The sequence below is a fragment of the Dama dama genome, chromosome 31 (genome assembly GCF_033118175.1).
Source record: "Dama dama isolate Ldn47 chromosome 31, ASM3311817v1, whole genome shotgun sequence".
NCBI lineage: Eukaryota > Metazoa > Chordata > Mammalia > Artiodactyla > Cervidae > Dama > Dama dama.
The window spans coordinates 42,359,534-42,372,140 of record NC_083711.1 but is presented as its reverse complement, the minus strand read 5'-3'; the positions used below and the strand labels follow the sequence as shown (position 1 = coordinate 42,372,140).

Genomic DNA, 12,607 nt, shown 5'->3' with positions numbered 1-12,607 from the left:
ATGGTATTCCTGAATTCCCTGGCATTCTGGTCTGACTCCTGTCCTAGACTGGTGCTTGAACACTTGACCTCTGACTCCTGCCTTGGTCCTATCCACACATTCTGACTATGCAATCTAATCCCTGATTCCAAACTCCAGAATAATATGCTTGTTTGGAGAGTATCTAAGTAAGGACAAATAGGTAAATACAAAGAATGCAGTGTAAAGTCAGCAAAGTAACCTCAGAATAGAGTGTATTAATGATCACCTTCTCTCTTACACACACTCACTCCTCACATTTGCAAACATATCTTCATAAAATATAAACATGAAGGGGAATCTCAATAAGGAGCTGCTGCTGCTAAGTCACTTCAGTCGTGTCCGACGAAGTGTGACCCCAAAGAAGGCAGCCCACCAGGCTCCACCGTCCCTGGGATTCTCCAGGCAAGAACACTGGAGTGGGTTGCCATTTCCTTCTCCAATGCATGAAAGTGAAAAGTGAAAATGAGGTCACTCAGTCGTGTCCGACTCTTAGCGACCCCATGGACTGCAGCTCACCAGGCTCCTCTGTCCACAGGATTCTCCAGGCAAGAGTACTGGAGTGGGTTGCCATTGCCTTCTCCTCAGTAAGGAGCAGTATAGCCTAAAACATAGAAACTACACAGCAATATATCATAAAGCCACAAAATTGGATATATTTTTACAATCAGCTTGCTCATTTCCCATTTTGTTCTGGCAAATGAACTACCTGCTAGTATTGTTTACTTATGGATTTGCAAAGGAATAATCAAACTACATACAATACTTTACAAATATTTACTCAGCCATTATGAACCAGGCATCAACACGGTACTTGAAAGATGGTATAACTCATTTATTTTTAAGTTCTCTGACAGTTAGCTCTATCAAACTTTGATTTTATCCATGTCCTTCATATTAGGCCATGATCTAGATTAATGAGGTCTAATAAAAACTACAGTGCAAGCCATATATACAAAGCTAAATTTTCTAGTAATTGCACTTTAAAAAATGAAAATAAAACGTGAAACATCATGTAATCAAACTGGAAAAAAAAAAAAAAAGACCGATATTTACCTTTTTCCTTCCTGTATAACAAATCTTCAAAATCTATTTTGTATTATACACTTTGCATGCATGTGTGCTCTGTGGTGTCTCTTTTGCAACCCCATCAACTACAGCCCCTGGGCTCCTCTGTCCATGGGATTTCCCAGGCAAGGGTACTAGAGTGGGAGGTTATTTCCTTCTTAAGGGATCTTCCCCACCCAAGGATTGAACAGGTGTCTCCTGCATGGGCAGGCAGATTCTTGACCACTGAGCCACTGATTCTTTACCATGTTGGGAATCCCTATAGCCTCTCAATTCCAACTAGCCACACTTGAAATGCTCAACAGTCATATGCAGCTATCATCACCCTATTGGACAGCACAGATCTTGATACTACTATTTATTAAAGAAAATAAACTGAGTTATAGGGTTAAATTTCAATTTGCTTTATTAATCAAATCGTATTATCTTTTCTACTCAGCAATCAATAAAGTCTCTGTTCTCTGAACTCTGTACTTTCTTTAATCATCCCAAAGATTATTACATTACAGCTCCTGAAAGGAGCAAACACAAAGAATAATGAATTAAATTGAAAACTTCTTTGGAGTGAAAGGTTTTTGAGTGTTTTTAGTTAAAAGGACACATGCTGCTACTGTGCTCTCCTTAGAAAAATAAAATATTTTTTAAAAACCAGACACAGAGAAAAGCAAGGGACCATCTATTATGAATGATCCTCCAAGCTTAGTAGAGGCTGCAGTCAGACCAGAATATGTTAAAAAGAAATTAAATCAATCTACACATTCAACACATCTTTGATTCTTTAAAGTTGATCACATCACTTATAAGATTCACATCCATTTAAGACTTAATAATGGGAGAATTCAAAAGTTTCATTTAAAGCAAATTTCCAAATACAGACATGTATTTTTCCTTATAAGTATACCTTTAAAGAATAGTTCATCCTTATGGCAAATACTTATTTGAAATGTTAATGATTTAAAAAACCCAAAACTTTTGCTATAAATTACCCTTGGCTTAATTCTAAAGTAGAATTATTTTAAAAACAACATTATTTATAAAGACAAACAAACTTAAGGTTTCTTTATAGGATGAGTAGCTCAATTTTAAAAACATAATTTTCACTGACTTCTTCCTAGCACAGTGCCTGGCACGTGGTATTTTCTCAATAAATGAATGAATTCCAAGTAGCAGGCTCTAAATATTAATATTTAGCATTTAAAACGAAATGTTAAAAAGTGGACTTTTTCAACTAAAGGGCTTAACTAGATCTCATGTAAAAACTGAAGCTACACTACAGTTAAGAACACCTTCCATCAGTTATTCTCATTTAATTCAACACTCCTAGAGCACAGATATTATCACTCTCTTTTAATACGAGGAGGGTGGAGCCAAAAGTGGGAAAGTCATTTAATTATTAAGTAGTGGAGAAAGATTTCAAGTCCAAGTCCCAAACAAAACAGTGTGTGTAGTGGGAAGGTGTTTGTGGATGTTATGAAAAACATCTCATAATGCTCTATTAAAAAAATCCCATTACAAAAGTTTCAGAGGAAAAATACACAACGGATAGTCTCCAATTCCACACACACACACACACACAACCTACAACTATTTAAGAAATTGGGACCCATTTATAACAACATTAAGTATTACAGAATAGAACTTAACTGCAACTAAACAGAAAGGCTACGTCCTTCTATCGCTCCCTGAGGAGATAAATCAAACTGGGGGCGAAAGCATCCCTAGCGGCCTGTGAGAGACTCGAGCTGGAGGCCGAGAGGAGAGGCGGCGCCCCTAGCTTGGGGCGCAGCTGGCCCCCTCCCCCAGGAAGGCACCTGGCCACTGGCTCCAGCCTACCTGACGGGCTCCCGCCACCGCTTGAACCAGTTGCAGCAATTGGCCATCAGACTGAACATCCCAGGCCGCTCCTCCCGCCGCCTCCCATCCGAGCCCGCAGCGGAGATGGGCCGCTAGTCCTCCCGGGCCGAGTCCTCGGAGACGCCGTCGCCGCTCCGAGGAGGCCCAGAGGAGAATGGGCCTGGAGGAGAGGCCGGGAGACGGGTGAGGGCGGTCACTCTCAGAACCAAGCCCAACAACCGCGCCTGCAGGCGAGCGGAAAACCTCGCTCCTCGCCCACGCAGTGGGGACTAAAGGCGCAGCTCCACAAACCCATGCACGGTTATCCAGCCGCCACAGAAAACCCCCGCGTCAACGTGCTGACGTTCCCCCAGGCGCGGAAGGCCCGCCCCAAGCACCGCCCTTACACTTCTCCAATCACCGTTGGACGGCCCGTCGCGAGGCTCTCTCAGTGGCTGAAGAGGCCCGTCTCCCCGCCCCCGCCGGGGGCGGAGAAGGGGGCGTGGCTTGGAGAGAGAGGGGGAGGGGGGCAGGCGCTTCTCGTAGCTAGGCAACGGAAGCGTCCAGAGTTGAGTTGAGGGATTTCCAACAGTTCTTAGGCTAACAGGGATCTGTACACTTATCCAAACTGTGTGATCGTGCTGCTCCTTGTCTGTTTCCAATCCCAACTGAGATCCCGAGACCTCAGGTCTTGCGCGTGTTTTGTTCTCTTAAAGCAAGGAGTGGATCCTGAGGGATGCCAGCGGACACTGGCTGCACAACTACAGAAAAAATACACTGAGACAATCAAATTAAGAATGAGGGGGAAACTCGTTCGCTAACCATCCAATAGTTTAGATGAGAGTGACGTTTTAGTCTGTTGTTGTTGTTCAGTCGTTCCGTCGTGTCCGACTCTTTGCGACCCCATGGAGTGCAACAAGCCAGGCTTCCCTGTCCTTCACCATCTCCCGAAGTTTGCTCAAACTCACGGTACATTTGCTCAACTCAATTGCCATTGAGTTGGTCTTTTCCAAAGAGTCGGCTCTTCGCATCAGGTGGCCAAAGTCTTGGAACTTCAGCTTTAGCATCAGTCCTTCCAATGAATATTAAGGGTTGATTTCCTCTAGGAATTGTTTATTGTTACATAGAATGTGAAATGGAATTGTATCATATATATTGTGTAGAGGTTATGCTTACAAAAGTATACGTTCATTTTGGAAAGTATGAAAAAGGAAAAAGATTAAGAAAATAAGATCTCATACTCACCATTTAAAGGTAACCAGTATTAAATTTTGATGTATGTACTTTCAGGATTCATAGAGACATAGATTGCTAGCTATTTAGTTTCTGCAAGATGGAGATCATATCGTTGTTGTTGTTGTTCAGTGGCTTAGTCATGTCCGACTCTTTTCGACCCATGGACTACAGGACTCCTGACTTCCCTGTCCTTCACTATCTTCCGGAGTTTGTTCAAACTCACGTCCATTGATTCGGTGATGCCATCCAAACATCTCATCCTCTGTCGTCCCCTTCTCCTCCTGCCTTCAATCTTTCCCAGCATGAAGGTCTTTTCCAACAAGTCAGCTGTTCACATCAGGTGCCAAAGTATTGGAGCTTCAGCTTCAGCATCAGTCATGCCAGTGATATTCAGGGTTGATTCCCTTTAGGATTGATTGGTTTAAACTCCTGGCAATTCAAGGGATTCTCAAGAGTCTTCTACAGCACCACAGTTCAAAAGCATCAATTCTTTGGGTCTCAGCTTTCTTTATGGTCCAAATCTCACATCCATACATCACGACTGGAAAAACCACAGCTTTGACTAGACATACCTTTCTCTGCAAATTGACGTCTCTGCTTTTTAATATGCTGTCTAGGTTTGTCATAGCTTTTCTTCCAAGGAGCAAGCATCTTTTAATTTCATGGCTGCGGTCACTGTCTGCAGTGATTTGGGAGTCCCCCAAAATAAGGTATGTCAATGTTTCCATTGTTTCCCCATCTATTTGCCATGAAGTTATGGGACTAGGTGCCATGATCTTAGTTTTTTGAGTGTTGAGTTTTAAACCAGCTCTTTCACTCTCCTCTTTCACCTTCATCAACAGGGTACTGCTATTTTGTAACATGTCATATTTTATTTAAAGAAATTTGTAATGTCTGCTTTTCTATTATATTCCTTGGAAATAAGTAAATGACAGGTACATTTCTATAGAAAGAAATGAATACATTATATGTAGGGATCCATGTGTCCATTCAGTCTCCAGTTACATATACTTATTTTCAAATTCTAGTAAAAGAGAGAGAGGGCCCTAGGAAGCCCAGTGTATCCCAAGAGAAAAATAATGGTTTGGGATTAAGGTAGCTCTAGTTTTAAAATTAAATTCTGTCTTTTACTCATTGATGAAACTCTAATCCCAACTCATATAGCTTACTGGCTCTGAACTCAAATAACCTCATCTGTGAAATGGGAATCACAATACCCACTTTGCAGGGCTGCTAAGATGATGAAATGAGAAAAATATAGCTCAGGTGCAATTTCTAGCAAATAATAGCAGATTTCTGAAGTTGGTGATACCTGTCCCATAAATATTTATGATATATCTCCTCCTACCTCTGTCTCCAAACTGTTAGGGATCTTGTTCTCTGTTCGCATTGTCCTATCTTAATAACTTCAGTTTTCTTTCCAGTTTCTCCAGAGTGTATAACCTCTACTGGCTTTCCTAACTCATCTAGCCATTCCTCATCAGAGTGCCCTTGCCTCTCCCCAGAGTGCCCTTCTGGATACTATAATACCTCTGTAACTACAATTAATACTGTTGGCACTTCTAAAATTCTTTCCTTCCTTGGTTTCCACAATTATATACTACTTTGGTTATCTTCTGATCTCACCGATTATTCCTCTATCAGCTTCCTATTTATATTCCTTAAAATCTGACTTTGTTCCTCTACTTTTTCTTAAAAAATATGTTCTCTTGGAGAATCTAATAACTACTAGTCTTCTGTACCTGAAGAGCTGTACTATACTTAACTGTCCTTGAGCATTTCTGGAACTATGTTTAACCCCTGCTCTACTTCATGTCAGGATAATTCTGGTAGTGGTACATTACCAAACTTTTCTGATACTAATATACTGTTGGTCAGTTAGTTAACTAGCTGACTGTTAGTTAACTAGCTGACTGGCCTGATGGACATGTGCTGCTATTTCCAGTTCTCTTTTAGTTTTACAAGCACATGAGATAAATACTCCCACCATCTTGAAGACATAAGACTTCCTTTGTTCAGTGAAATATGAGTGTAGTGGCTGAATTACTTTTTGGTGAAGGCATTTAAGAGCTGGTCCACAATTCTTCATGTTCTATCTTCTTGTGCAATGCTAACTATGGAAGCCTACTTTACCTCTGAAGTACTACAACATTAAAAATAGCATGGAATGATGAGGCAACCCATGGAAGACAACTGCCTAGAAAGTCCTGTAGTAGACTGCCTATAACCAAGAAATAAACACTTATTTTAAGCCACTGTAATTTTATGGCTGTTTTGCCACAGTACAGACCTATTTGTTCTGAGTGAAAAAATAGTCTTGCTATCATCATTCTAATTAAGACTCTCGATTCATTTTCTAGACACTGTTGAATTTGCATCCTAAATGTTACCTGGTTTATTTCTCTCCAGTTTTATTGAGATAAAATTAACAAATAAAATTGCAATATATCTGACGTGTACAATCTGATGATTTCATGTATGTATACATTGTGAAATGATTTCCACAATCAATCAATTAATTAATTAATTAATTAACACATCCACAGCCTCACATTCCTTCTTTTTCTTTCTTCTTTCTTTTGGGGGAGGGGTGAGAGTTTGCTACTGTCTTAGCAAATTTCAAGTATACAACACAGTAAAATTAACTTTAGTCACCATGCTGTAAGTTAGATGCTCAAAACGTAGTCATCCTATAACTGAAAGTTTATATCTTTATCAGCCCCTCCTCACTTCCCCACCTCTCAGCCCCTGAAACCACCATTTTACTCCCTATTTCAATGAATTTAACATTTTAAAAATTGTACATGTAAGTGATTACATGCAGCATTTGTCTTTCTCTGTCTGGTTAATCTCACTTCACATAATACCCATGTATAAATGTGAAATATAGATAGATAGATAGATTTGGGCATAAATGTTACCAGACTTATACTGTTAAGTTGAATTTAGGTGAATGTTTATGTACCAGTCACTGTACTAAGCACTAGGAAAATAGTTGTGAACAAAACATTTAAAAATTCCTGCCCTTATGGTTGTATTTTACATTCTAGTAGTTGTGGACTAAAGAAAATGCACAACATGAGAGTTACAAGTTAGCCAGTTGGGGCCAAATGAGGACTACAGTTGGGGAGAGAACATCTCAAATAACGCTAATAACTGTTCTAAAGAGGTAGCAGAAAGGTCAGTATTGTATGATTTTTGTCAAGGGGGGGGTATATGCAAGCAAGCAGGCACAAATTTTGGCAGAGGCTTACTGCTAGTGACACGGAGCATCTATTACTGTTAACAGTTTTAGTGGTTTTCTAGATATGAGAAGATGCAAGAATTTGGCATCATAAAATCTGAAAATATGTAACTTTCTGAAGGCCCATTCTGTCAATTTTTCCCAGAGCACAGAGTGCCTCATTCCTGATCTCCACCCTGAACTTTTTTCAGGGTGTGTTGAAGGTCAGCAGCTTCAGTGGCTAATGACTTAATCTTTGTAGAGGCAGATGACCAGTACCAACTTTTAGTAGACACGGTAGAAAATAAGTGGGAAAATGTATTAGTAGATTGCATGGAGCAATGTAAACTGGGTGAGGGAATGGGATTAGAACCAGGAAAAGGGATTAGTTTGCCAGTCAAATTTTGGATAAGATTTAATTACAAATTTAGAAGTGTACTGAAAACAAATTTTGACTCAGTGAAATTGACCAAATGCTAATCAATATCAAGCTAAAGGTGAAATCATCTTCACAGAGTAAATTCATGCAATAAATTAAAAACCTGAAAAATTTCTCCAAAGATGTATTATTAAATTTTTTAAAGCATTTCAGGGTATAATTTTTCAAAATTCAACATTACAGTGTAGGTAGGACACATAATTTTTCAGCATTGACAACCAATCCTAGGACTGTGATATACATTTGTGGTCTTAAAATGACTTAAAAGTTTCACATTTGGTTGAACTTTTTTAAAGATCAAGATTTTTTTTTAGGTCCCTTGCATTTTGCTAACATTGCTTTCTTCATACTCTATTTTTTTAATGTCTGTATGGGTGATGCTTTGTTATGAACACTGTTGATTCATGATTTTTGAAGTCTTCCCTTGTGAAATATTGATATCTCAAAGCCAATATTCTACTCTTAATTCTTCCTCACGAATGAAGCAATGCTGTGGCTTAAGTGCATTTAAATATTCAATAATTAAATATAACAGCTAAAGGTCATTTTGTTTTATGTTCTGATTACTAGCACACCAAACCATTCTACAGAGATTAGACTTATATTTTTAATTAAATCGCCTGGGTTTGGAATAAATCTGAATAGACTGACATGGTAGATTCACAACATAGCAAGAAGGAAGTTAAGTTAAAAGAGGGAAGAATAGGATATATTCAACAACTCCTTTGCACATTTTCAGAAATAGTGACCCATATAAACTTCCATCCAGCTGGATCACAGAACCACAGAAAGCTAGAGTTGGGAAACACCCTTGAGAGCCCATCAGCCTATTGACTGACACACATAGGAAATCAGTTAATATGTTCACTAGGCAGAAATACTGGAAGTGATACTAGGAAGTGTGCCCTAAGTACGTGCTACTCTTTAACACACTAACTGCCTCACGTGTGTTCTCTCTCTAAATTCTTCCGGCAACACTGTAAACACTTATTATCTCCATTTTACAGATAATACAACTAGTAAGCCGCAGAGCATGGCCATTCTCATCTAGGCGGTTCAGCTCCAAACGCAGTCTTAAACATTAACAACATGTTTCAAATGTGCATGCCTAAACACAAAAAGCAGAGGTAATATGCAAAACCCAAAAATGAGCTATTTGAAGGTGATAGAATCCGATATATTCTCTTTTCTCCCCAGAATTTTTTTTTTTTTTTTGCTATACTTTCTTTACACTATAAATGCAAGAACAAAATTAAAACGTAGATGATCAAAACTATCACTTCAGCTTCCATTATCTCTGTTCTCTGTAGCCAACTTAGAGTTCTCATTCGCTTCCAGGTTTTGGTTAACATCTTCATCGCCAACATCAGATTTTTTTCCTTCTAAGTTTTAAGCCTGGATACCGTGATCTTTAAGAGTCGGACACGACCGAGCGACTGAACTGAACTGAACTGAACCCTGATGTCTGAGTCCTCAGTTTTCCGGGCCACTCAGCCTTCCACTCCGGCTCGCTGGAGGTGGTGGTGGTGGTGGTGGAGATGGTCGTCTGAGACGCTTTTGCTTCCCCTTCTTGGCAAACTTCACATTCCGGAGACCGGAACGAAGCGCTGGCGTCCGGGAAGGGCCAGGAAGGATGTCTCGATTGTGTTTACCAGGCCTCCGGCTCTCTCCCCGAGCCCTGCCCCCAGCTCCGAAAAGAAAAGCTTCCAGGAAATGTCCCTGTTATCACCTCCCCGCCGGGCGGGGGGCTGGGAGCGGGCGGTCCCCTCCGCCCCCGGCTCCGCGGCCCCGCGGCCCCGCGGGCGCGCTGGCTCAGCGGCGCCCCCGCGCCGCAGTCCTCAACTCGCGGCGCCCGGGTCGTGTCTCCGCCGCGCGCCGGGCGCAGGGGTCCCCGCCGCGCCGCGCCGCCGCGTCTGCCCGCGCCTCCGCCCGTTTCGCCATGAGGGTCCCGGGTGGGCGCACGGGGACGCTGCTGGCGTGCCTCGCTCTCGTGCTTCCCGTCTTGGAGGCGAACTGTGAGTAATCCGTAGCGTCTTGTCTTCTTTCCTCAGCGGTGCCAACTAAACTATGAGCCCTGTTGGACGGGTTTTCTTTTCTGGGGCTGCAGCCTCCTAGAAAGTTTCCAGTAAATGCTTCCATCAGCAGTGTATCTAGCGGGCGTCGTAATGGTGGGGCAGGGTCAATTGGGAGTCGTGTTGCCTACGGGACAGATTCTAAAACAAGAGTGATATTAAACATCCATGAAGGAGTTCGAACACCTACCCTAACAGTTGAAGTTCCCAGTTGATGACAAGGATGAGCACTCTGCACTATAAAAGTAGGGAGGGAAGGCAACCCACCCTGTCTTCCATTTGTACAAGCGCCTGACCCCAACCGGCACCCCCTGCTGCAGCCTACCTCCCTTCGGCAATTTCTGGACTTTGATCTTGCTTTGCTTATCTCAACATTGACAAACGAATTGTTAGGAGATGACTGCGCGTTTGCAAAGCAGATGTCATTTTTTAACCTTGAAGTCAAAAGGACTGTTATATTTTGTAGTTCTCAGATTGTTTTTTACTGACAGTTTTTGGCACTGAGGGCCATTCTTCTGAGATCATCGCAGGAATTCTTTTTAGTTTACCTTCGTGTATCTTGTTCTTTATGTTTCCGTGCCTCGATTCAAGGCAGGATATTGAGTTTTCTCTAAAAGAACATAGTCGTATCAAGGTATTTAGTACGTTTTAGTTGCACTTGGTTCTCTGAAGTTTAAGCACATTCACTGGTCAAATATGCTTTCTTGTGATATGTTTTATTCTCAGGAAATGGCATGGGAGAGATAAACTGAATTACACCATAAACGGTTAAAGCTCCATTGTAAGCTTCACAAAGATATAATTTCAGGAGAATTCAAAAGGAATTTACTAACATTCCTGGGTGGTTCAGCGGTAAAGAATCTGCCTGCCAACGCAGGAAACATGGGTTCCATCTCTGGGTTGAGAAGATCCCTTGGAGGAGAGAAGGACAACCTACTCCAGTATTCTTTCTGGGAAAATCCCCTGGGGAGAGAAGCCTGGTGGACTACAGTTGATAGAGTCGCAGCCGGTTAGACAGGACTGAAGCGATTGAACGTAACACACACACAACATTCTACTGATTTTTATTAGTTGCAGATCAGGATGAATGTGGTGTTTTATAACTCTACTTTAAAGGCTAAAAGAACATTTACTGATTTTATATTAAAGACCTGTTGCAGAACTTCCACATACAAACCTCTGTCATTAAGCCTATATGCGGACCACATACACTAACTCATTATCTATATAGCTCAGCAGGACAATCAAGTGTTTGTCTGATAACCAGTGTTTTGGAAAGGAGAAAAAGGCAAAAATGGCTTGCTACACTTACTGCTTGTCACCACAGAAATTTGCTAAACCATTTGTTTTTGTCGAGATTGTTACATTTTTGTTGAATCTTTTGTTGTTGTGTAGTTGCTAAGTTGGTTTTACAACCCCATTGTCTGTAGCTGAGTTAAAAATGATGTGTGTGTGTTTGTGATTATACCCATGTAATCATGCCATCTATAGGGAGAAATACACTTGTTGTATATACACACTGATAGAATAGAATTCTTCTATAAAGAATTAATTTGCAGAATTAATTCTTCATATATTCATAAAGAATAGTTGGCCCTATAGCACCTTTGTTTTAAAGAGTATGGTAGTTTAATGGGATTAAAAATCATTGCTGGCTTACTGATGAGAAAACTGAGATATAGATGGAATGTGTTTACTCCCTAAGATTTTAAATTTGAGATAGAACTAAAGTTCTAAATATTTGTTATATGATTCATTGTTTAGTCCATAGAAATAGTCACTAAAGGAAAAAGTTTATAAACTTTTTTGAAATTGTTCAGAGATGTGAACTGACTCTTCAGACATGCATATATCTAGATTTGGATCTATATGTATATCTATCTATTGATTTAAAGTTTATTCTTTTATATATTGTATGCCACACTAAAGGCTGTGTGAAGAAAATTAGAGGAAAGAGGATGTCCCCTTTGGCTGTGCTAATTTGGTCCTTTCCAGACATCCACTTCTGCTTAGGTGTCTACCCTTGACGTTGATGACTCATGTTTTCCTTCTCTTTTCTACTTTATTCTTTCCTTTTCTGATTTTTTTTTTTATCATTTATCTAGCTTTGTCTTTTCTTAAATTCCCTTTATTTCAGAGTTCAAAATGTGTTGCCCTGATGGAGAGATTTTTATCAAGTTTAGGTTAGAGTTGGGGTTGGTGTTGGAAGAGTTAGAGATAATGTCTCGTATACAGTGGCATCATCTAACAACACCCTGTGCCATATTCTTCTGCTGTTAATCACATCTAGGATGTTGAGTCTTGCTTTTCATAATCAACCTTTTCTGTCCACCATGTTCAGTAAACTCTTTAATAGCTAAGTGATATCTATTCATATTTAAACTTTTAAAATACTGTTAGAAAACTATGAGAAGCCTGATAATACCTATATTAATTAATATTCTTTAGCTATAAGCAACAGCAATGACTCTTGATGACTAACGCCAAAGGGAAGGAAGTAAAGAAGGAAGGGGAAGAGAGAAAAAAGAAAGAAAAGAAGAAATAAAGAAAAAAAGAGGGGAAAAAAAATCTGAGTGAATTTATTGGAAGACTATGTAATGGTATGTTGAATTACCAGGCCTAGGGAAGCCAGGGATTTGGGCTAAAGAATATTAATTAATATAGGTATTATCAGGCTTCTCATATTTTTCTCACAGTATTTTAAAAGTTTAAATATGA

General features: G+C 40.2%; 2 protein-coding genes across 3 annotated transcripts in view; one reads left to right on the top strand and one right to left on the bottom strand.

Annotated features, from left to right (window-relative positions):
* ARL13B (ADP ribosylation factor like GTPase 13B) overlaps positions 1–3,275 on the bottom strand; it is a 77,352-nt gene extending 74,077 nt beyond the window's left edge. For both annotated transcript variants that reach the window (XM_061134073.1, XM_061134077.1), the window contains exon 1: positions 2,920–3,275. In XM_061134073.1, coding sequence (XP_060990056.1) covers positions 2,920–2,978 — 59 coding nt within the window. In that variant the 5' untranslated portion in view covers positions 2,979–3,275. The remainder of the gene's footprint in view (positions 1–2,919) is intronic.
* A 6,402-nt stretch (positions 3,276–9,677) lies between these two features.
* PROS1 (protein S) overlaps positions 9,678–12,607 on the top strand; it is a 69,303-nt gene continuing 66,373 nt past the window's right edge. Inside the window, exon 1 of the mRNA XM_061134072.1 lies at positions 9,678–9,832. Within this exon, the coding sequence (XP_060990055.1) occupies positions 9,757–9,832 (76 nt within the window). The 5' untranslated portion in view covers positions 9,678–9,756. The remainder of the gene's footprint in view (positions 9,833–12,607) is intronic.